Here is a 24,758-nt window from a genome sequence, read left to right on the forward strand (position 1 = left end):
TCCGCACATGAACGGGGAAATAAGCTAAAGAGACCAAAAGCATTTTCCATATCAGGCTGTAAACATGTTTGTTTCTGCTGTAAAGTTTTAACAATAGGGTCTATGGGGATTGACCATGGATGTATTATAAGAGCTTGATACCGGAAAAATGGCGCCCATTCAATCCTATAGGAATTGCTTGGCTGGCACATATGCCAAAAAAGTCTTTAGCTGGGTTTGCTTCTGCATTGTGTGGCCCACTGAATATGCGCAGTAGTGTTTCCCCCTCTGGCCTCACCTGCGAGTTCTCACTCAGCCCATAGACTTTACATTGTGATGAAGTCACAGATTTTTAAATTGCTTTTCTTAGCTCGAGGAACATTTTACAAATATAAAACCTCCATGGATCAAAAGTTCACAATAGAAAGAATCATAATTGATGTTTGCAGTTTTACAGATGTCTCTTTTACAATTGTGGTCTATGGGCAAAATGCTTTTTGGGCCACAGGGGGATTTTTCGCTGTAATACCTTGAGTTACCATTGGAAAAAATTGTCTGCAAGGCTGAGCAGCTCTTACTATACATCCATGGGATTGACACTTCTCTGTTGGCTTCATTTTTCAGCCCCAGTTGTGGCTTGAACATGGCGGCTTCCATGGAAGAGGACCTGCCCCCTATGTAGATAGAAAGGACTCATTCTAAGGTAATGAAAACACAACAAATCTTATTTTTCATGGGATTATACACTAATTAAAACATACTTATGAATATTATATTCCATTTCTGCCAAGTCTGTTCCACTAGATGCCACTAAATTCTACAGACTGGTCCTTTAATGTGTTTCAAAAACCGCTTTTACTCTGAATAATGACAACAGGAAGTCGCTCTGTGTTTAGTTTCAGATTTGACTGTTGTCACATCCTCCCACAACACTACACTGGATCGGTGCGACGACACAATGGGGTTGTAATGTCAGCGACGGGCGAGACTGGAGCATCTTCTCAAGAGCACTGAGACTGTGTATGGATTTAATGATGATGAAAAAGAAGAAATTCAAGTTCAAGGTGGATTTTGAGCTGGACGAGCTGTCGTCTGTCCCCTTTGTCAACGGTGTCCTCTTCTGTAAAGTCAGACTGCTGGACGGCGGCTTCTCCGAGGAGTCTTCTCGGTGAGGATGTTTGATTTTTATTTAATACGGGCATGAAACACACTGTCTGGACCTGCTTTTTATTGCTCGCAGGTTAAATTAACACAGTTACGTTAGCTTTTAGCTCACAAAGCACCGTTACGAGCTAACAGGCTAACGTTACTAACCAGCTAATGTCAGTTATTAACGGCCAAATTTAACGTCACCGTCCGACCAGAGAGATTTTAACCAGTAAATGTTAAGCAGAAATATAAACTACATATCAACACCGACTGGCGGAAACAAACATCAGCCCTGTGTGACAATGAGCGTGTGTATTAGTTCATATTGTCTTCATATTCATAACACCTTTGTGTTTCATAGGCTAACTTCCTCGCTGAGGTTGTGGAATTGATTACTGTGCAGCTGGCAATTCACGTAACTGCCACAAAGCCAAATATGCTTCCTTTATTTATTGCTGCCTAATCAATATTCCCCAGTCATTTCCAGTGAAGTAGGTGAAAGGAGTTTGACTCTGTTGCATACTCAACTGATTAATATTGATGAGGCCATGTCAACTGATGCTTTAGTGCTAATGCAAGAACAATGCATAGTTGTCAGTGGTGGAAAGTACATTTACTCGAGTACAATTTTGAGATACTTGTACTTTACTTATGTATTTCCATTTTATTCTACTTTATACTTCTACTTCACTACATTTCATAGGGAAATATTCTACTTTTTATTCCACTACATTTAATTGACAGCTTTAGCTACTTTTCATATGAAAATTTGACACAATGGATAATATTACTAGCTTTTAAAATACAACACATTGTTAAAGATGAAACCAGTGGTTTCCAACCTTTTTGATGTGTACAGTTCTTCTTTGTGCGAAAAGCAGGATGTAGACGGGGTCACACTTCAGATGTCTATGATTTGTTAACAGCTCCACCAAATAGTGATTTTTCCCTCTAAACTTCTCACATGGTTTCATTCCAATAAATGTACAAACGATCCAATATTTCAGCAAAAATCAAAGATTAGAGAAAAAGTCCAAAAACTGAAAACAGATTTGTGTATCAGAACTTAGTTTTTTCTTCTTTCCTCTCCCATTAATCATTTCACGACCCCTCAGATTTATCTGGTGACACTTTGGAGGGGCCCGACCCCTAGGTTGGGAACCACTGGACTAAACTAGCTAACTGTATATAAAGTAGTGTAAACTAGCTCCACCTCCAGCAATTACAACAGTAACATGCTGCTCTAACACTGATGCTTCACTATTAATAATCTAATGACGTCATATAAATAATATATCAGTCAGAGGGACCAAATCACTACTGTTACTTTAATACTAGAAGTACATTTTGCTGCTAACACTTATGTACTTTTACTTGTAAAGGAGTATTTTTACACTGCTGTGTTGGTTTACTTCAGTATAAGATCTGAATACTTCTTCCACCACTGATATTTTTTAACCCCCAAAAGTCACATACAGAAGTGCTTTCTCAACTAATTATTATTTTCATTATTGATTAATTTGTCGATTATTTTCTCGATTAATTTATTTGTTATTTGGTCTATAAAATGTGGGAATGCAAGAGGCTTTCTCAGAGGTGTGTGTGAGTGTGAGAGAGACTAAAGAAACCAGAAAACATTCACATTTGAGAAGCTGGAACAAGACAAGAGAACGATTAATCGATTAAGTAGTTGGGGATTCATTTTCTGTTGATCAACTAATCGTTGCAGCTATAGTCTTGATCAATTGTTTGGTCCATAAAATGTTAGATAATAGTGTAAACTGTCCACCAGATTTCATGTGGTGGTGTAAATGTGATAATTCACAAATAATTGTTCATTTTTACACCCAAATAGTTGTCAAAAGCAACTAGAAGATGGCATAAAATACTTTGCCATGAAAGGAAATTACCATTAGTCATTCAGCGTCATCCTGCTGTACACAACAGTGTCGGGACAATGTTGTCACTGCTGACTAGTTGGGACAAGTAAACACAGTCTTCTCCTTTGTAACCGGTTCTGCACTTTCACCCATCAGTTACAGTCCGACTGGCTTCTACCACTAAAGAAAGGAAAAACGCATTGTTTTGGAGTGAGGCTGTAGAGATTAGATGGCTTCACCCTAATTATGTAACATGCCTTCTGTTTGCTCTATAGTGAATAAAAAGGCCCATTGTGTGTGTGGGATAATTTGAATCAGGATGGTAATAGGATCATTTTATTATTGCTGCAATTTTCTTTGCACTGTTTTTTCATTCGTGAGCAGCCACTGCAAGAAATGAATGTCAAGAGACGATGTACTTTTAATCCCATAACCCAGACAGAGAAGTTCACATAGTTGAGATTCATATTAAAACACAATGTTCTGAAATGTTACAGCTTGAGTCATTAAATTACATTTTTCTGCAGCTCTAAATTAGATTTCTAGTGACGCTCTTTTGAGTCACTCCATCTCTGAGTGTAAGGGAAGTGTGGATTGTTGTTTTATGAGCCCTTGTTTTCCTTTGGCGTGGTTTGTCATCAAGACTGCGCCTTCGTCTCTGCCCAAAAACAAAGTTCCCTTGTTATTCTTCTTTGAGAAATTTTATGGATAGATTCAGACTTGCCGCTAAGACACAGAAAGAAGAAAAAACATAGCCTACATCAAATCCATGTGAAACAGATTTGTTTTCTGTGTACCGAAGTGTTTCTGAGATTCTAGGAGAGCAGCTGCAGTTTAACATCTTACGCATGTAGAGAGATGAGAGAGACGTCCTCCGACGGTGCTTAAAACCAGACTTACGCTCACTAATAGGATTTTACTGCACTGAGAAGTGCTGTGAACTAACAGTACATGTAATCAAGTCAGAATTTCCAAAGCACACAATGTCCAGCTGGCTGGGAGTTCCCTCTCTCCGACTCTGGAAGTTCACTCAATTTATCAACCTCAGGATAAAGTCAGCATTTGTAAAACATTTGTCACACATCTGCTGCTCTTCATGCATATGGAAGCAGGGATGCAATGCACAGCACAGGCCTGTATAGTCAGTCTTAACCATCTAATCCTTACACTTACTCAATCTTTTAAGTCTTATGTCATCAACAATACAGTATGTTTCTGTCTGTATTCTATGTCTATTTTGGCATTTTTTTCAGATTTAAAGTCTTTTCAAATATTTATTTTACTTGTTGCATTTGTTGAGAGGAAAAGTGGTCAGCCCTGCTTGTCTTTAAAGCCAAGAATAGTAGATCAGAAATGCATTGCGTTCGGGCTGTCTTGACAGAAGGGAGTCGGTTAGGTGAGTGGGAGAGGAGACGATGCCAGTGAGAGGGGGGCCATCTGGGATATCGTAATGCTGCCCACGCATACACGCTTTCTCTTCCCTTTCACTTCAGTTCCTCCTCTCATTGAGAGTAGACTACTACTCTCATTTTAACCTCTAGTTATTGGCCGAGGATGTGTGCGCGCACGTGTTTCGATTCCTACTCTGATGTTAATACAAGCCGCACCTGCCACCGTTACCCCAGGATCCAGCAGTCCGATGAATCAATAGGTGAAAACAGGACTGTAGTTAATTAGCTTGTTTATTAAGAGCCCAGAAAAATCTGAGGATAAGCACATAAGCTTGTATTGGCAGCTTGATTCAGTAGCAGGGAGGAGATGTAAGGATTGGTAATCCAGTAGTCATTCAGCCTAAGTGTTATGTAACAATGATATCAAGATTACATGAAGTTGTGCTTCCACATTTTATGACTAAACAGAAATATAATCAGGAAAGAAAAAGACAAGGCAGTAGATCAGTTTTATGAATCTGCAGTAAAAAAAGAAATCATTGAAATCTATCAAAATGATTGTTTTTGAACACTGAGAAGAAAATCTGTTGTGGTGTTATGTGCAACACTGAGAGAGTATTAGACAGGAGTCATAGTTAATCATTTTCCCAATTTTGTGTTTTTATTGTTGTAAACATTTGTAGGGTTGCAATGATTAATCAATTAGTTTATCGGTAGAAAATGAATGAAACTATTTTGATAACCAATTAATCATTTTTTTTTAAAATGTCTAAATTCTCTGATTCCAGCTTCTTAAATGTGAATGTTTTCTGGTTTCTTTAGTCTTCTATGACAGTAAATTGAATATCTTCGGGTTGTGGACTGTTAGTCTTGACAAAAGAAGACATTTGAGGAAGTCATCTTGGGCTTTGGGAAATAGTGATTGATATTTTTTCAACATTTTCTGACATTTTATAGACCAAACAACTAATTGATTAATCGATGAAATAATGGACAGATTAACTGATATTGAAAATAACCGTTAGTTGCAGCAAAAACATTTGAAAAGTCTGGAATTTAAATATTACTATCATATCACATACGACCAACTTTATCACGTGATCGAAAGTCAATATTTAGGTCACATGACAACAACTGAACAATCTCTGTGACAACTCAATAAACTCCCATATGCTCATGAAGGCCACCAGATGTGTCTGAAAGCTCAAGAAATGACCTGTAAGTGGACCTTGTGATTAGAATTTTTTTGGTCAAACTAATAATTCCAAGGTCAATAATTAACAGTCAAGCTTAACCAGTTCTTTCTCATGTGTAGCATGTGCTGCATCAATGAGGCAAACTGTGGACTATGAATTATAATGTATATAATATATATATATATACATATATATATATATATATATATATATATATATAATTTATAAAGAAAACGAACTGGCTTCCTAGTTGAACAGACACATGAAAATTTGTGCCTATGTCTATGTAAAATCTATGAAATTGGCTTTGAGCCCACAGACTGTGCGATATCTGAGCCTGCCTCGTGCTAAAAGAAGTCTTTGTGATTTCCTCATACAGGGAGCCGGTGCAGGCCAACTGTGTTCGATGGAGGAAGAGGTTCTCTTTTCCTTGTAAGATGAGTGCCAGCGCAGGGACAGGTGTACTGGACCCCTGTGTGTGTCGTGTATCTGTCAGAAAGGTACAGTATGAGTCTTCAGACATAAATATGTTTATGGTGTGTAGATCCACGATGTCATGCTTTGAATGTTAACAAATGTTATCAGGTTAAAGATGAATCAGGCAAGAGTTTCATGCAAATATAAAAGCCATCGGTCTTGTCGGTGTAAATATAAGGCTGCGATAAAGAGGAGGGTCTCATCCTTGCAAATTTGTAGCATTGATTTTTTTTGTCTGGATTAAATTCTGATATTGGTTATGTTCAATTTCTGTGTGGCAATTAGAAACTTGAGAGTGAAATGTGAACTGTCTCCCAAACAGCAGATAGCAAGCACAGCATTCTAAAGAAAACTGACTCATCAATGTGAAATCTTGTGTCGCTCATCCTTTTGTTATCCTTCAACCTTCAGCCTCAAACACGAGTGCGCTCTGTGCAGTTACAAGAATTTATGTTGCATAGTTTTGAAGTATATGTGGGACAAAAACATCAGTAAGAATGAGGATAATATAATAATAATAATAATAACCATATCATTATTTCCATAGCACTTTTTAAAACATTGTTTACAAATTGCTTAACATCGTCTGCACATTTATAAACACAAATCACAAAGCAAAAACACATGAAAATGAAATGCATTTTTAAATTACTGTATTTAAACAAAATACAACTGTTCACAAAATAAAATAAAGCAAAAGAAAAGGAGATCGATGTGGGAATTAAAACCATCAGTACTAAAGAATAATAGACAGTGAAAGATGACATCACATAAAAACACATCTGTAGAAGTATGTTTTAAGAAAAGATTAAAAAGTGTCCCCTTTACTCCAATCAGTTGTGTAAAATACCAACAAAACAGAAACTCACTTGTATAAATTGTGCTCCATAGCGCCACTAGTGGTCAAAAACTCCACAGACTACCTTTAAGTTACTAAATTATTAGTCTGAATAACTTTTATGCTGTACTTTTTCTGATGATGCAAAGGAGCACATTCGTAAAATTTTATTATTGCTGTTTTTAATATTTCCAGCTCATTTTTAAGGAACCGTGTGAAGTTTACTTGTAAACAAAACTTATGTTTCTAACCAAAACACATTGTGTTTATCCTCGAGGTCTGACAAACTTGTTGAATGCATTTCCGTCCTCATAAAACATTTGCAGAGATGATTTTTTTTATTATAATATTGCATTATTTACATTCATGTTTGCTTGTTGGTAGTGTTCTTCTTCACTACTTTTTTTGGTGCGTTGCAAATTTGATTGTGTTACGACCGATGACCAGAACAGCATGAATCCGATTACATATACAAAATACCAACAACCAATGTTTAAATTGTGCTCCATAGGACTGCTAGTGGTCAAAAACTCCACGGAGTACCTTTAAATTATTAAGTTATTAGTCTGAAGTTCAATAACTTGTATAACGCCACATTTCACAGGACCAGGACTTCTAACTTAATCATGTTCAAATGAAGCCTCAAGACTATTTGAGACTTTTTTTTTGAGTAACCTTTTAATCGTTTACATTTGTCTTCTCCAGGAACTGAAGGGTGGAAAGGCTTATGCAAAGGTATTTTCACACATGCTTCTGTTATCCCACCCCCATCCCCTTACCTAACCTCCAGGTCACCTAGATGTATAGTAATCAGCCATATTTATGTAGATAGTCTTGCGAGCCCTCGGCAAACAGATGGTCTGTGATGCCTGCAGGTTGGCTCATTATGTCATATGTGTTCACTTTCACTATTTGAAAGTAATTTACTCAGCATGCAAAACCTCTTCTACACGCTTCAGACTTTATAAAATCATTTTTATTGAATGTTAAAAGTGCAGCAGATTACCAGCCAGTCATTTAAGAAAAAAGCAATTGGAGATCCTGTCCTTTTCAAACAAGGTGAAAAGTTCAAAAGTGTTAATATTGTTCAGTTTCCTTGAAGTTTGACGATGTGATTTTACGTCTAGAAATTGTCACAGTGCTGATTGGGTAAAAGATCAGTCTCTTGAGAGAGACAGAAGGTCATCTTGTGTCATTCTTTCTTCTACAGCTCGGTTTTGCAGATCTGAATTTAGCAGAGTTTGCTGGCTCAGGGAACACAACCCGCAGATGTCTGCTGGAAGGCTACGATACCAAAAACACCCGTCAGGACAACTCCATTCTCAAGGTAACATTGAAGCTAAGGTAAAACATCCACAGCAGTCTTGACTTCTTTAGGACACCTTGGTGTTTTGAATACAAGCCTGGTATTTTGCTTAACTAGGAACTAGCAGGGAAAGCGTTTTTGCATAAACGTCTAACATTGCTAACAAGAACAATGGCCAGATGCCAAGGTGGTCCATTAGATTGTAGCCAGAAATAAACCACTGAAGAAGAGCAGTGTCAGCTGTGGAAAATAAAGGGAACATGTAGATTTCTGTCTCACCACCTCTGCCATTTTCTGTGACATTTCATGAAGCATTATAACAATGCCTAATTTGTGACAAAGTTCCTTCTGAAAAAATCCTAATTCAACATTTTGATTTAATTAATCAGGGAATGCAGATTCTCTACAGCTTTTGATGATCAGTTGGTCTTGTGAAGTTGGCATTAAGTACAACTGAGTTTGTTTGTTTTTTTGTAACTAGGTTATCATCAGTACGCAGCTCATGTCAGGGGACCCCTGCTTTAAAACGTAAGTGAAAGTAACATTTTTCTACTTTTATACAGTGTTAAATCTGGTGAGTTGTGGTTCTGTTAGGTAAAAAATTAAACTTTCTAATTTTAATATGATTGAAAAACCATCTAATTGCAAAAGCGTTTAGACCAAAAAAGCTTATGGTTTAAGGATGACTATTATTCTAATGCTTGTGCTCACAGTGGACCTTCTCAGATTTGGATATTTCAGGTACCTTAGGAAAACCAAAACCAACCCATGACCTTGACCGCACTGTAATTTAAAGCCATGTCCTCTTTGTTCACTCAGAGTATTTGTAGTTCATGCACTGGGTTGTTGATGTCTTTGTCTTACTGTCTTTTATAGGAATAAATGTTCTAAAGTTATGACATGATATGGCTAAATGTATTTGTTCAGGAGCTGTTCCAAAAATGCTAGTGTATAGGTGTGACACTTACATCTACCACACCTAAAACACCTACATTGTGCTTTGTCAAACCTGGGAAAGTCTCCATAATCCAATAATCAGTTTCCCACATGTGAAAATCACAAGTTTCACCCTGCAAGTGATACACTTTTTAATTATCATACTGCTTCTTCTAGTAGAAATATGCTTTTCAGTGAAAGTATGTGTCAGTACAGAGAAAGAAATGCTGCTTTACCTAAGGGCAAAATGTGACCTAAAAATTATTCAGTAGGCTGTATGTTTGTGCCAAAAGCTGTATCTTCTTTTGTTTCAGCATGTGTTTAAACACTAAGAATCTACAGCTGTATGACAATATTTTATGACCTAACCTGTCTCTCCATTAATCTTTTTTTTTTAAATTTTATTTTAATCCTCTTGTGCCCCATTTCCCCTTGTTTTTGTCTTTCTCACTTTGTATTTTTTTTTTTTTCTTAAGAATTATTTAAAACAGACACATTAAAATACAAGAGAGGAAATAAAGCCTCATTGTCTGTCCTCTGTCATCAGGCCTCCCTCCACAGCCACAGTGATAGGGATCCAGGGGGATGGAGAGAGCCTGCTGGAGGAGAGGAGGGGAGGGGACTCACAGAAAGCCTCTTCTGGTGAGACCGACCACGCCACATTACACTCCTGTGCTCTGCTTAGTCATCCCATTTGCTTTTCTAAACATTTACAGGCTCCTGATACAGCACACTTCAGCCATCCCATTGCACGCTGAGCTCATTGTTTTTGTAGATTTACATCGGAATGATATGTGTACATTCCTACCAGCTTTCAGGAAAGCTAAAATATCCCCCCCCCCCCCGGCATTTTGGCTTGTAATTAAAAGGCTGAAACAGTATTCCATTTTGATTTTAATCCCACATGCAGAGTTGTGTGCTACAGACAAATACAGAGTCAGTGTGCTGTGTGAAGCATGCTCACTGCATGAGTGAAGTCGCTCAACGTCACCTCATCGCTTGTCATTGCGGTCAAATTCTATTCTATGTATATAGCTTTCTAGCAAACAAACAAAATGACAGATTAAGAGTCGGTAATCTGGTTCCACATATAATTTTAGAGTGATTATAATCCAAGTTTACTGTCCAAGTTCAGAACAGGGGAGGGTGCAAGTTATTGTTAGTATCACTATCTGATATAGTTCTGTTATATTCCTTTTTCACCCTTATCAGCGCTTTACAGCAAGCCAATGTACTGTACATTGTTTACAAAATGAACTAAACCACAACCCCTGATTTTACACATTATTACATATTTCGCCCTGATGTTGTGTCCCTAACAACTTTGAAAACACACCTAGCCTTTGCTAGCTGCCCTGCTGCTGCTTTACATTAAGAGTTTGTACACAGGGAAATGACTGGAAGGCTTTTATTGTGAAGCAGCTGTAGGACGGAAAGCCTTATCTGTCACCAAGTTTGGCAACTAACATCTACCCTAAGTCTGAGGTCCAGACTGATTTTGCCTATTTTTAGTACTTTTTTGTTGGTGTATCGGTTAAATGAACTAGTTAGAACAGCTGTAGGTGCTTATTGCAGCTTGGTTAAACTCAAACACTCCAAGAAAAGCATCACTCTTTACAACGCTGCAGCACATCACAACGTAGTTATTTCAATTTTCTGGAAATTTATGGCAAGTTCATTTGATCACTTGTGTTCGCACACGCATGTCACGACAGTAGGATTCATGTAACCGCTATTTATCTCCCATTCAGTGTTATGAAAATATTGCTCTTCCAGCTGTCCCCTTCTGCTACATTTCTCTCTCCTGTTTCACGCCCCCCCCCACCTTCCCTCTCCTGCCCTGTGTGTGTGTGTGTGTGAGTGTTCATGTATGTTGAATGCTTGTTCTGCCTGGAAGCTTCAGTGTAGTGCAGCTTTTTCATGTATAATTTAAACTCGCTCTCTTTTAGATTAGCTACAATCTGCTCTGACCCTGTAGGCTCTTACATGGTTAAAAATAGGACTGTGCTCAAATCTGTTAAGGGGGGGCTGTGTGCTTGCATGTGCACGTGTGTGCATTTGTTGGTTGTAAATGATGCTTCTTTAGCATCATCATCATGTCCTGGCTATGCAGGTTTGCATTTTAGGTGCAGGTATATTAACTTACATGTGTCTGAGCTTTCTCTTTCACTTCAGATAGGATGTGTGGTGATTTTTTTTTTTGGCTGATGCTTATTCTGAGAGACACAGACTGAGACAAATAATCCATTAAGATATCGTGTGTGTCCTTCAATGACCTTTTTCTATTTTCTGTTGTGTTGCTAAGGTAGAGGCATTTTCTTCCCTGCAGGCATTTGAACTCTAAAATGTTTAGCTTTTTGACAGCTCGGCCTTTTACTGGTTTGGCCATTTGACATTAAAACGGTTTCACGTGTTCATGTTGCTGCACGAGTTATAAACAGGCTCAAACTTTTCAGACTGTTCACACTGTTTCACCTCAGCTGTCAAAACTTCCTCTTCAGTCACACATTTTCTTGTGATGTGTTATCACAGATTGCAGAATCACTTGTGTTGCAATACTGATAAGCAAAGTATGTCGAAAGGATTTCATAAGGAAGTATTATTAGTTATTTAGTTATTTGCAGCCATTCTTCTAAACAAATTCAAGAAAGTACTGTGACCAGACGCTTGCCAGGTGTGGTCACTCATTCACTCAAGGATGCTTCGATGAAGGACGATGTGTTAGAATCATTCTGTGTTTGTGCTGGTCTGTAGTATTCCTCACCTTGGAAGTTATTTGTCTACACAAAGAGGATGTTTTCTCTGTATTTTTGCATTATATGTTGCTGATGTTGCCAGTTGAATGCAATAGGGTACAAATCAACACTGCATTGACAGTATCCAGACTGTATACAATTTAAAACATCAAGTGAGTGTATACAGTATGGAAGAAACAGCACAAAATGGGTCCATGTCTATGATTTCAAATAAAATCCGACTGTATTTCTGACAACAGACCAGATACAGATACAGTCATATGGACAGAGGCTTTACTGTATATCTGGGGTTGGATGTTTTGCAAAGCAGAGAACAGTTGACACCTGTAATTGTGCTGCTGATGTTATTGATTGACTTTGGTCGAACATAATTCTAACCAGAACACATGTTGGATCACTTATTTCAGCAACTCCTACTTTAATTTACAATGTATATGTGATACTACACAGATTTGGTGTTTATTACTTCTAAAACAGAGGCAAGTGATGGCAGTTTTCTCCATTATAACAGACTCTTGTAGAGCTTTTTCAGCCTCCGTCGTGCTACATCTGTCTCTTCTTCTGTTTTCTAATCTAGCCGAGAGTCGAGAAGGGAAGTGTCCTGTTGTTTCAGATGAGCTTGCGGGCTGCGGCCACTCACGGACTTCCAGCTACGCCAGCCAACAGTCCAAACTCTCAGGTAAGGCTGTTTCTGCTTGGAAATAAACTTTAAGCTTTATTCAGACGCTCAGATTTTGGTCTGCTGGAATAACGGTAAGGTTACTAGAGGTGGCGGAATAATGGGTAAAACGTCACGGGGCCCTTATAAAGGGGGACGGGTTGGTCCATGCAACTCAAGATGATTAGTCTGCCTCATGACAAACACGGTGTTATTGGAGCTTCCATGATTCGTCACGCCAGAAGGAGGGAGGGAAGTGATAAAATAATTTTCCAGTGACACTCCACCGGAGAGTTCAGACCTGAGGCTCTAGTTTCCATTACAGACAGATCAGATGACAGTAATAAAAGATCACAGGAAGTGCAGAGATGTACTGCAAACAGCTCTAATGGCTCTCTAATTTAGACTTTAAAAATGTGTTTCCTGCTAAGTGTAACTCTCAATAGATTTATTTGAATCTCTTGTTAGTGTGTGGGAAGTTTGCTCCTCCATGGCTGCAGTGAACTGATGCCCTGAGATGTCTCTTACTTTAAATGGCTTGCTGATGACAGGGACAGCAGTGTGTGGGTGGGTGTCACTGCAACTCTACTGAACTGCTAAATCATTAAACACACTGCAAGTTGCAAATCTGCACAACAGCAAAAGGGGTTTAGAAAAAAAAGCAACAGTATAATGCTTCATAAGAATAGCTGATTATTGATTTATGAATGAATATTTTAATTCTGATGCTAGACAGTAAATCTGTTTTACATTTGTCTTCATTGGGAAAGCAATTATTTGAGATTTATGTGCATGTGATATCAAATTGATCCATTTTCATTAATGTTTAAATGCAGTTAAGACCGCTGGTGCTATTACTACATACTATAATACACCTTTGCAGGATTCTCAGGGCGTAGAGATACTTAAACCTGCTGACAGATCTACTGAAATACCCCATTGGGAGTTGAGATGGCAAAATATTAAGAGCTGCTGATTAAAGATCAATTTTTACTGACTTCATGAGAGGAAAAGTATAATCATTTCAGTTTGAAAACATTAAAGCACCCTTGAGGTAATTCTAGAGCATATTATTTAACAACTGCTACTGAATCATTGCCTATCCCTGTCAGGCTACAGCACAGGTCACTCCCGCTCCTCCAGTATGTCAGAGTTCAGCCACCGTAGAAACCATTCGGTGGGGAGTGCCTCGACAGGAATCGGCAGCATCCCAGAACCCAGCGAGGACCGAGACAGAGAGTCCAGACCCTGTCCCGCTCTGCCTGAACATCCAGCCCCCGCCGCCACCTCTAGCAACCCTACGGGCACACCTGTCCGGAGCGCTTCGTCCTGCGAAAGACTCAACAGGTGAGCAATCAGTTCATTTTGCAAGTAAAGGAGCATAAAGAAATACAATTTATGAAAAGAAGGTATAGATGTAACCCCTGTCAATAGTACTGTTTAATTAATAGTCAGTGAGTCAAACATTTGTCATCTTTTTATTGCAGATACTGTGCAAAGGACAGAAATAAATGCATGAGAAACATATGTGAGCACAAAATAGAGCTGCAGTAAGTTATATTAGGGAAGTTAACAAACGTCCAACATAATCGCACCTTAGAGGTTTGTCACGTTTCAGGAAGCAGATGTCGAGCGGTGAAAAGCTTTGAGGCAGAGCACAGGAAGAGTGTCTGTTGTTTCATTATGTGGTGTCAATGACATGTATTGTTTAAAATAGCTTGAGGTGCTGGTAATCAAAAGAGAAACAAGGATCTACTGTATCAGTAGCCATCAGTAGCACTGATGACTGTGTGGCTGTCACCGAAAACAAACATTTTTAGTGATAATGAGTCAACTATAAAAATCATTTTCTGCTGCCCTCTGTGAAATCCTACGGCTCACTGGTTTACCACACCCATGCTTTTAGCACTAAATGCAAAGTTATGACATAAAAAAACATCCTCATTTTGCAGTGGAAGCTATTAGTGATCAAATAGACACAAAATGACTCCATCAGTATCCTCCCCACAGACACCCAGTGAAGCAGGACTCTATGGAGTCTCAGCTAAAGAGAATGGACGACACGCGGGTGGATGCCGACGACGTGGTGGAAAAGATTCTCCAGAGTCAAGACTTCACACCGAGCCTACTGGACTCCAGTGCAGAAGGTAAAGACACACACACACTAAAAAAAAAAAAGGATTGTCTATCTTCTGTATGTTCCCAAATAGGTTTTCCTAATCTTATAATGTCTCATCAGTGAACAGTTAGAGTTATAAGATGCAACAATATCCTCAAACTCTGGAGTCACATATCAAGTAAAAATGACTTATGATGATTTACTTCATTTCTCTGTTTTATGTCTTTATTAATTTAATATTTTGGATTGTTGGTCGGATTGAGAAATTAATCTGAAGACATTACCTTGGGTTTTTGGAAATTGTTTTTGACATTTTCCATTGTTTTCTGACATTTTATAGACTAAAACATGAATTAACCAAAAAAATAATTGAACACTGATTAATCCATCTATATCTTAATCAATGGATTAATCAATCATAGAAATAATCGTCAGTTGCAGCCACACTCTGAAGGATTATTGTACTGTATGTGTCAAGTGCAAGCTACTTTGCATAACGCAATAATTAACTTGACAATATTATGTTACCCCCATGAGTCAGTCTGTGTACTTTGAGGAGTAAAGCATTGTTTTTTTCTTTCCAAGGCCTCATCCAGCTCAAAGCTAGAAAAAGAAAGCTGCTGTCTATACATGAATATTTTTAGATTGCCTAGCAACTGGCTGCTCTTCATGACAAGAATTATACAACAGGATGAGGGTGCTCTCTGTACTGACTGAACGTTACTACAACTGTGTCTGTTTCAGAGGAAGGCTTGCGTCTGTTCGTCGGCCCTGGAGGAAGTACAGCCCTCGGAAGCCATCACCTTCCCACCAGGTGAGACTTTTAATCCTCGGGTTATTCACTGAACTGAAGTTACGTTACACAATTTGTTCTTTATAGTAGGTGGAACAGGTGAAGGATGTGGATGTAGTTTTTTTTGTTGCAGATTTAACCAACACTGTTTATTCCAACTTTCTCTTGATGTGACTTCACAGTAGCTGCTGTCCAGGATAACATCTTACTGTTTCAGTCTTTAATTACCTTTTATGCACAAAGATAGTTTCCTAGTAATCCTAACCCTGTTGTCTACAAAGCCCACAGATCAAAACCAACAATGCGTTAAGTCTGTTGCTTAATACTCGATAGCAGTCTGTAGCACTTAACCAGGAGATAATTTGTTCCTACTGGAGTAAATCTTTAAAAATTAAACACAAATATATAGTTTTATTTTGAAAAAAGGCTACATTATAATATAAAACAGCTGGGCACTGTAGTCTTTGGCAAACATGGTTCAAATAGGAGTAAATGGTGCATTTGTAGGGGGCTTTTTTCAGCTGTGAATCAATACTGGTTAGTATTTATGGCAGCAGGGCAGTGTGTATGGCTGGACTTAAAATAAAAATAATTGAATTACAGTGCTGATGTTCACTGTAATGTACAAATATGGCTCACTGGTGTGTTTTTAATAGTTTTTGGACAGTAGTGGAGGTCTACAGCACAGAGGAATAAGCCATATCAGGCTTTGGCTACACTGATAACACTTATAGGATATCATCAGCTTTATCCTTTTAAAGTTTGATCTTGCTCGGTGCAGTCTGACAAACATTTAACAACAGAAAAAGAGGAAATGAAATGCATCGTAAGCTGTGAGTTCCACTTTGTATATGAGTCAGATATACCATACAGTATGATAGCTAATGATGGCTGCTTTTGTCTTTTTTATGTCATTCCAGGGTCGGTGCTGGAGCGTACGAGCAGGTGGTGATGAAGCGTTAAACCTGTAGCCTCTCAGAGACAGACTGACACTGACACTTACATCCAAAAAACTGGAAGTGAGGCTGTGTCCCCTTTCAATCTTAATTCCTGCAGCACACACGTTACCTGATCAGCACTATCTCTTAACCTGATCACCCAGTGAATGGTAAACAGTGCCCTCCTGTGTTCATATCTGCTACATAACACTGTAGCTTCCTGATAGATTTCTGAGAGTTAGAGGTGGACGGTTATCATCTCAGTGTAAACACATACAGCTGTGAATCATGGGAAATGAAACCCATTGACCAGAGTGTTCAAAGTATTTAACATGCATGTGAGGAGATTTTTTTAATTCTGGCTCCCTGTGTGGAAACTTTCCACTCATGTCCTGAGTGTTTCCGGGTTGTCGTGCAGCAACCAAACTCTTTTAAAAACCGTTATGAACTGGAAGGAAACCATTAACCTTTCCTCTTTAATGGAGGACTTAAGGACGGGCTCTGTGTGTGCGTCATCAGAGCAAACCGAACTCTACACTGAAGAAGAATATGCCATATGTTTTCAGTACATTCCTTTTGTCTCTCAGTGATTACGTGTTTGTCGTGGACTTCCTTTTAAAATAGGACGTTCTATTTAATATCCGCCTATAAGCTGCTAAAAAGCCGTAGTTGTAAGCACTCTGAAAATAACATCTGTGTTTTGAAAGTGAGAATATTTTACTACAAAGACGAGGCGTCAGACTCGAGATATTAGATGTGTGAACGTGGACTGTGTGTGAGTGTGTATGTGTCTGCTATGTGGTAAGACCACTTTTGTTAGTAGTAACAGTAAAGCTGTTATGGAGGAGGGATTTGACATGATCTCCTGTAAGGAATGATATGTTGGTACTTGGATTGAGAAAATGGAAAAACATGAAAATTTACTGCTTACTTTTTATAATAGAGGACCCTGTTCTTATTCATCTGGCACGCTGCTGAGGATTGTTTAGAAGATCTTGCAGTACTAATCTGCCCTTCAAAGGCAAAATGCAGTGACAACATATTTGGTGAAAACTGACTTAAGATGGGTTTTTAAATGCTACATATTGGAGCTAAAAAACCAAACCGCAGTAGCTGCACTCTGGTTTCATATTGCTCCCAATGTTGCAGTAATTACCTTTTAGTTTGGTAATCTCTGGGCTCTTGTTGCATTTACTGCACTCTGGCTTTTATCTTTAAATGACAAATATCCATTTTGATGATCCAACATCTTGGTAATTCAGTTTCTTATTCTGCATGACTAAAGTCTTAACACGGAGAGGAAAAAAACCCAGCTAACTTCTGCCGGCTTTGCTTTTCACTCCCTCCAGTGAAATTCATGCAATTTGTTGTGGTTAAGCTACTTTTAAAAAATCACATATTTAAATGCATTCAATTGTAAATTAATTTTACTTTTAGTATAATGTAAAATAAATGTTAATAATAGATAGACATTAGCAAAACAGGTTTAATTCCAAAAAGCCATAGACTATATATAATCAAAATAAAAGTGTATTTTCTTAAACTAGTTTAAAAGGACAAGAAAGCTGAAAGAACACGTTTTGTTTATAGATATTGTATTTTCCCCTCACATTCCCTCAAGATCCAAAAAAAACAAAACAATGCAGTATCTGCATTGTTTTTGGTGGTATGTAGATTCTATGGGATTCATTTTTGGGAGTAATTAACCTAAAAAAGGTTAAAAATGAAGGCATTACTTTCTATGTTACAGTTTGGCAGCTAGTCTGAACACTAAACCCCTTTTTTCTTGACTTAGCTGCTTCTGTAGTTACTGCTCTCTGCCTCTGTTGGGCAATACATGCCAAATATAATAGGGGCTTCTATGATAAATGTGCTTATAAAGGGCATATATCTAATTTCCTGTGTTTCAGATGCATATCTATTATATAGCTACGCTTTGCAACTCAACTACATCTATCTGAGCTGGGAGGCTTTCAGTACATCTGTGAACGAATCAAAGATCCTGTGACAGACAACAGTTTGGTTCATGTGCAACTAATGCATACTGTAGTTTGTTTCACTTTAGGATTGTACAGTGAAGGACTAGTTCAGTAATCCACTGCCATGAAGAAAATACTCAATAACACCTGTATTTGAAAAGACCCAGAGTAATACAGTAGTTTTGTGTGTGTATGTTTATCTCCTAGCGTCATATCAACTGTTAGAATTAAGAACAGGCTTTTAATCACAAATTCAATTGATACATGAACACTTATCGCTGCAAACAGAGATTTGATCTTAACAGTGTACATCTGCTGAGAGTTTAGAAATCCAGATAGCGTCATGCATGTTGACTATTTGCATCTCTAGGCTAATAGGAGATTTAAGTGCGCAATTTATTAGACTGACAGCAAATTAGCCAAAGTACACAACACACTGTTTTTACCTGGGACCCTGTCAGGCCTATGCATAATGAGAATATTAGGAACATCATAACTAGTGTTTGTAATCTGTCTCCTGTCATAAGCCATAGTAGATGCAGGATACTTACCTCTTCTAGATAACCTATATACATGTCATCTCTGCACAAGCGTCATCAGTCTATGGTGTTTTAACAATACGTCAGTGTTCTTCGTCTTTATGTTCGTACGTTCTGCATGACTAAGATGTCCTTTTGCTAGCGAAATAGCTCTCACTTAATATCGCCATCATATTTGCAGAATTTCACATATTTGTTAATGTCCTTGAGATTTTTGATTTGATATTGTGCCATCTTTTAATCTGAACCTTTCCACATTGAAAGGAACTATTTTGTTTACCTATCTAGCATGTAGGAAATCTATTTGTTCTCATTACTTCATGTTAAATGCAGATGTCTGTACAAAACGTCGGTGTATGATGTGACTGTAAATCAATGTTCTCCGTTCGTGTTTTTATGTTCAGCATGATTTAGATGTCCTGTTAAAAATCACATTTACAGGACATCATCGTCTTTGTGTTTGATACTTTCATTACTGATACTGTGCCATCTTTTTGCTAAATATTTTAGTATTTAGGAAAAAGTGTTCTCACTACATAAGACAGTGTTAAGTGTATGATTTATGGCTACCGGATAAACTATTGGAGTTTTTTTTTTTTTGTTGTTGTTGTCTTTTTGGATAAAAATCACTTGTTTTACCTGTGTGACACAGGTAAGTTCATCTTGGTACCTAACATGTTGTTACAAACATGGTTGCTTCTTCTCTTCTGTGAAGCTGTTATCTATATAACTGTAAAATGTATTCTCCTGTAAAGTGATGTTCTGCGCTGTTCTGACACTGTCCAGTGTTTTCTGTTACAGACTTGTCCTTTCAACCAACATTTGCTTCCTGAACAAGTGTACTGGATGCTTAAAATGTGTAAGTTGCACTGTTAAATAAAACAGTTGAAAGCCTTCAGCATGTACAGACTCCCCTTCAAACCAGCAAACGCACAACAGTCACAATATGAACAATTTCTCACATTTACAATTTTATTGTACTATTTACATGTGGAAGTCGTATTCAGTCAGTACACTCACATTTTAGAGGCCAATGGATATTTTATTGACCTGCTTTAATCAAAATATTTGTAATTCTCTGAACTTTGCATTCCAAAAAAGCCATCTAACAAATCCCAGATCCAGAGTTTCCACAGCGCAGTTTGGCATTTGTTAAAACAACCTGTATTGTCCAGCAGTGACCGAGGGAAACCACTTGCTCAGTCATGATTTCAAGTCATCTACTTGTCCTGAAAACAAAGCTGTATCCTCCTTCTTTCTCTTCAGGATCTAACAGCCTCCCATTCTTCCTCGTCCACAGCACTGTGGGAGCACTGGGTGGCCTCTGCATACCCGCTGTCCTCCAAATCACTGTGATCCTCTTCGTCCTCCTGGTCTTGGAGCACAAATACTGCCACTTAATACTCAAATTCATAGGAAGAGCAGGGAATTTCTTAAAGACTCCCCTTCTCATTATAAATGCTGACATTTAGTACATTAAAAAAAAAAAAAAGACAACTGATGGAAAATGGCAGTAATACCTTGTTCTTGATTATATACAAGCACAGCAGAGCCGTCCTCGCTCAGTTTAACTTCGGGGTCATCCATTAGTAGATGTCTGAGATTACTGAGACTTCCACCCAGCGCACTGACTTTGGGACAGCAGGACCACAGCACAGCCAGGGGTACAGACACACACCTACCAGCACAGATGAAAGGCAATCAAATCCAGCATGTGAAGGGACAGTCAGCTGTAGCAATATTCAACACCTGTTAATCTTAAAACCTTCGGATTTATTAGTGTGATAACTTTGTGAAAGTGTTTCTGTATTGTATTGGCAGAGAGGGGAAGATGTTAACTAGTCAGAAGTGCAGATGTCACACACAGAAACGAGGATCCTGGTCATGATCCGAATGCAACAAACTACCTTACTGCACCTCCTCATGTTCCTCTAGGAAACGCACCTGGGTGATGTGCACGACTCCTGTTGTTCTTGGCCGTTTGTCCAAAACACCTCTTTATACTCTTCTCCTTCATCCTCTGACAAACTTCTCCCACACTTCTGCACGGGGCTCTTCATCTCTCCTCCACATGCTGTTGGTGTGAGGTTTGATTTGTTTTCCAAAAAAAGAAAAAGGCATTATATTGGCACATAATTAATCATATTGATTAAAAACATAATCTTGCATTTACACATATAAGGCAGCCCCAAAACATTATTGGTCAATTTTACTGCCACTATAGCTTTAAACAAACATTTAAGTAACATATTATGAGCTGTTGTGGATGTTCACCTGTCTGCTTCTCCTCCATGTCCATGTGTCCCTCTGAGACACGTTCTTCTCCTCCTTCCTCAGTGTGGCATAGTGTAAAAGCACCATCCCTCGCACCAGTTTTCTCCTCCATCCATCTCCTCTTCAGCTTTTCTGCCCAGTACACGACCTCGCTCACCAGGACCCTCCGCAGGATGTTGTTGTCTTGCAGGCTGGGGTAGTTTATGCTATACAGCTTAAAAACAAACATAGAAATATCAGAGCTTGGAGCTGTATACATGGACTGTTTCAGAAATTTACTCAGTCCTCTGACCTTTGTAAAAGGGCTTGATGTCTACCTGTACTGCAGTTCCTAGCAGTCACCAGTAGAGGGCGACAAAGTTCAAAAAGTACTTATTGCTTCTCCAATAAAACTCACTACTGTCTCCTTAGGTTATCAGGTTTTGGGGCTGAATATTGTATTACTACCCTTATATCCATAAGAAAGAACATATTTACACCCCCCTACAGTCACAATGATGTTCTCTCAACTCTCAACCAACTGAAAAAGGTTGAGACGGATTTCTGTGTCACTGATTTCTGTTTGCATACACGTCAATTTCAAAAGCTCAAACGTTTTTAAGATATTTTTTTTTTTACTATTTTGGCCTTTATTTGATAGTGACAGTAGAGGGCAACATGAAACTTGACAGAGAAAAAGGGTAACCAAAGTCCCCATGAACTGGTCACACAGCGATTATGTGGTTTTGTGTGAAGCGCGATGTGAGACTCAAAACATATGAGATAAAAGAAATCTACTCACCAGTGTGTATGACAACAAATCTTCTGCATCATCGCCAAACAACCTGTTGCAGCCATCTCTCTCTCCGAGCCTGTGAAACACACCGATCTGGGAGCAGAAGCCGACTCTCTCCTGCTCTCCTGGAGGTGCCTGTCCAACACCGGTGAACTCCACCTCATAGCCATACTCCAAGCACACTTTCAGAGCCCTAGGAACACAATTCAATTCAATCTTTATTTAATGAGAAAAAAATAATGAAATGATTATTCAATTAGCCCAGTTTGCTAAGAAGCCATCCATCCTCGAAGACTGAGAAATATTATGTTAGTGACTTCCAGGAATCTTTTTGTAATTAAGAGTTATTTACTTTGTTGGTGTGTTTTTTAGGCTGCAAAGTTTAAATGGTTGCCATGTGGATAAAAATTTAAGATAATTAACAAAACAGCTTGTGAACATAGCATTATATCTTGTGACTGCATTACATTTTGGTCAACAGGAGCCGATTCAAGTGTAGAAACCGGTGCCTGTTCTCAGAAAGGGGGGGATCTGTAGAACTGTTGACTTTGGTGCAAAATGATTGCTCTACAGGAGAGTTTTTTTATGCATCACGTCATTCTGAGGGACTGACACCAAATTAGCTGTTTTCCAGTTATTTAATCCAGCATTAAACTCCATTGCAGCAGTGCTGGAAACATCCTTATGACATCATGTCGCTGGTGAATATCCAATAAGTGTACAACAGTGTTAATGTGTTTTGGGTGGATTATCCATCAATACCCCCTGTCTCTACCATCTTACTTAACACCCTCCACTCTAAGCTGTCTATTACTGTCTAAAAAGCCATATATGGATCCTTAAAAACAGCATACCAGGACTGGAACTCAGCTCTGGTCCACTCAAACTTGTGGTCACTGTGCCTGAAACCTGCCAGTCCTGGGAAAAGGGGGTTAAACTCAGAGTTTGGGGTGCTGACGATAACCGCCGCTGGGGTCATGTAACCAAACACCACTTCAGAAAACAGCTCCACATCAGCAAGATGGAGGTGCTCTATGCTGCAGACAGCCAGGGAGGGAACATTTTGATAAATAATGACACACAGAGGGATAAAGAGAAAGAGTAAGAAACAAGAGAATAAAAAAATATAGAGATAAAATATGAAACAACAAAAAGACTAATTAATACTGATAGATGCCCCAGCACAAAAACTTCAGTCATTGAGCCTAAAGGGCCAAACAGCAACTTACAGCTCTATACTGGTCACCAGATCAAATCCTCTTAACCGTGTGTCTTTTTGTGTGACTGAGCCCTGGTACAGCTCTATACGCAGCTGATCGTAACCTGGCTGCAGATAGTCAGTTGATATCGGAGCTAATCCATGCCTGAAAGGACATACAAGCAGAATCTTAACGTTATCAAGCATCCATCACAGTACAGGTGTCACAACAACAAAACACAAAAGATGACTGAGGAATCAAAGATCAAGTTGTGCTTTGATCGTTTGGAAGCAGGTGGATAAATAGTTTCTGAAGTTTAGCACATGAATCACCATTTCTGATGGGAGAAGGACCCAAAAAATGTTATTGATTTACATGTTTTAAAAAGTCTGTGTCCCTGTAAGTTAAACTATTAAAATTTAATTTGGATCTGAGACCTTGCCACACTTTTGCCACTTTTTTTTAAACAGTTGATAAACTGATTTCATAATGTGGGCTGGATATTAATTGAATATAATAATTAATCAATTTACAGTACTGTGATAACATGATCATATTGTGCTACAAAATTATGTTGTCCAAGTGAATGACTTCAAGCAAATCTATTCTCTGATATAATGCACTAATGGTGGAATAATTCATCGCATTTTACAGCAATTTGACTATTTTGAGTGACTTGGCAAAACAGTAAGTTACATCTAACGTATCTCGATATGTATTCATTTAAAAAGATCTCATGATAACGCATTCAGTTACGCCTTTCATTTTCAAAACATACATCTTTTTTCGTATTGTGGCACCGTTCAGGTCGACTCCAACCAGCAGTTCAATTTCACGGCAAAACTTGAGATTTTTCAGGAGTCTGCACTCGCTGCAGCCCAAGTCCACCACCTGAGGACAGAAACAGGACAGGTAGCTTAACCAGCGTCAAATAAGTGACATCTGTTTTGGGCTTGATGGAGCAGAAGAGTCAAACGTTAAAGTTACCCAAACCCTAAATAGATAAGCCTGCTGTGGCTAACTAGCATTAGCTCTGTTTTTAGAGTTAGCCGTTAATTAGCGTTACGTGCAAGTTAACGTTAGCTACGACAATTAGCTTGATTGTCGTAAGAAAACGTTGATTCCCGGACGACATTGTTGAATAAAGACTTTAACTAAGCTACCTACCTTCTTAGGTTTGTTCATCTTGACAAAATCGATGACAAATTGATGTCTCTGTCTGTGAAGCGGCGGGCTAAACAGCGGATCCATGTTTAATTGGAGTAACGTTAGCTCCCTAACGACGGACGTTAGTCCAGCAGACTGTAGATGGCGCTGTTGTGTTCTTAAGCGCTAAATACTCTGGGTGTTTTTCCAAGGTAGTAACAACTATTTTTACGTCCGACAATGACTGCCAACTGAAGCCACATTTGCACGTAAAGACCCGTTTTCCTACCACTTTTAAAATATCTTTAAAATGTGCATTTTGCCATGGTTTTGAAATGCTAGCTAACGTTACCATTTCTTTCTGTCTTCCTTGGTCTTTTCAGATGTAACTTTAGTTAAAGGATAGATCCACAATTTTTTTCAAGTCTGT

The 24,758-nt window shown here is 38.5% G+C and overlaps 2 protein-coding genes across 3 annotated transcripts; one reads left to right on the top strand and one right to left on the bottom strand.

The window, feature by feature from the left end:
• The first annotated feature begins 865 nt into the window (after window positions 1-865).
• Window positions 866-19,828, top strand: fam102bb (family with sequence similarity 102 member Bb). Its single transcript, XM_067596298.1, has 11 exons — window positions 866-1,147; window positions 5,975-6,095; window positions 7,616-7,645; window positions 8,121-8,237; window positions 8,698-8,744; window positions 9,700-9,794; window positions 12,486-12,587; window positions 13,679-13,913; window positions 14,577-14,713; window positions 15,430-15,499; window positions 16,399-19,828. Exons 1-11 carry the CDS (start codon window positions 1,002-1,004, stop codon window positions 16,439-16,441), a joined length of 1,143 nt encoding a protein of 380 aa, XP_067452399.1. The 5' UTR covers window positions 866-1,001; the 3' UTR covers window positions 16,442-19,828.
• Window positions 19,829-19,881: 53 nt separating this feature from the next.
• henmt1 (HEN methyltransferase 1) lies at window positions 19,882-24,519 on the bottom strand. 2 transcript variants are annotated; one of them, XM_067596296.1, is made up of 9 exons: window positions 24,350-24,512; window positions 23,961-24,073; window positions 23,213-23,347; window positions 22,838-23,020; window positions 21,990-22,176; window positions 21,209-21,422; window positions 20,879-21,008; window positions 20,455-20,612; window positions 19,882-20,309 (listed from the first exon to the last, which is right to left on the bottom strand). In XM_067596296.1, the coding sequence occupies exons 1-9, from the start codon at window positions 24,431-24,433 to the stop codon at window positions 20,197-20,199; spliced, it is 1,317 nt and encodes a 438-aa protein (XP_067452397.1). In that variant the 5' UTR covers window positions 24,434-24,512; the 3' UTR covers window positions 19,882-20,196. The 2 variants fall into 2 exon arrangements, with proteins under 2 accessions (XP_067452397.1, XP_067452398.1); XM_067596297.1 differs by having other exon boundaries at window positions 20,191-20,304; window positions 24,350-24,519.
• Window positions 24,520-24,758: the final 239 nt, after the last annotated feature.

The sequence above is a fragment of the Thunnus thynnus genome, chromosome 8, assembly GCF_963924715.1.
Source record: "Thunnus thynnus chromosome 8, fThuThy2.1, whole genome shotgun sequence".
NCBI classification, from domain to species: domain Eukaryota; kingdom Metazoa; phylum Chordata; class Actinopteri; order Scombriformes; family Scombridae; genus Thunnus; species Thunnus thynnus.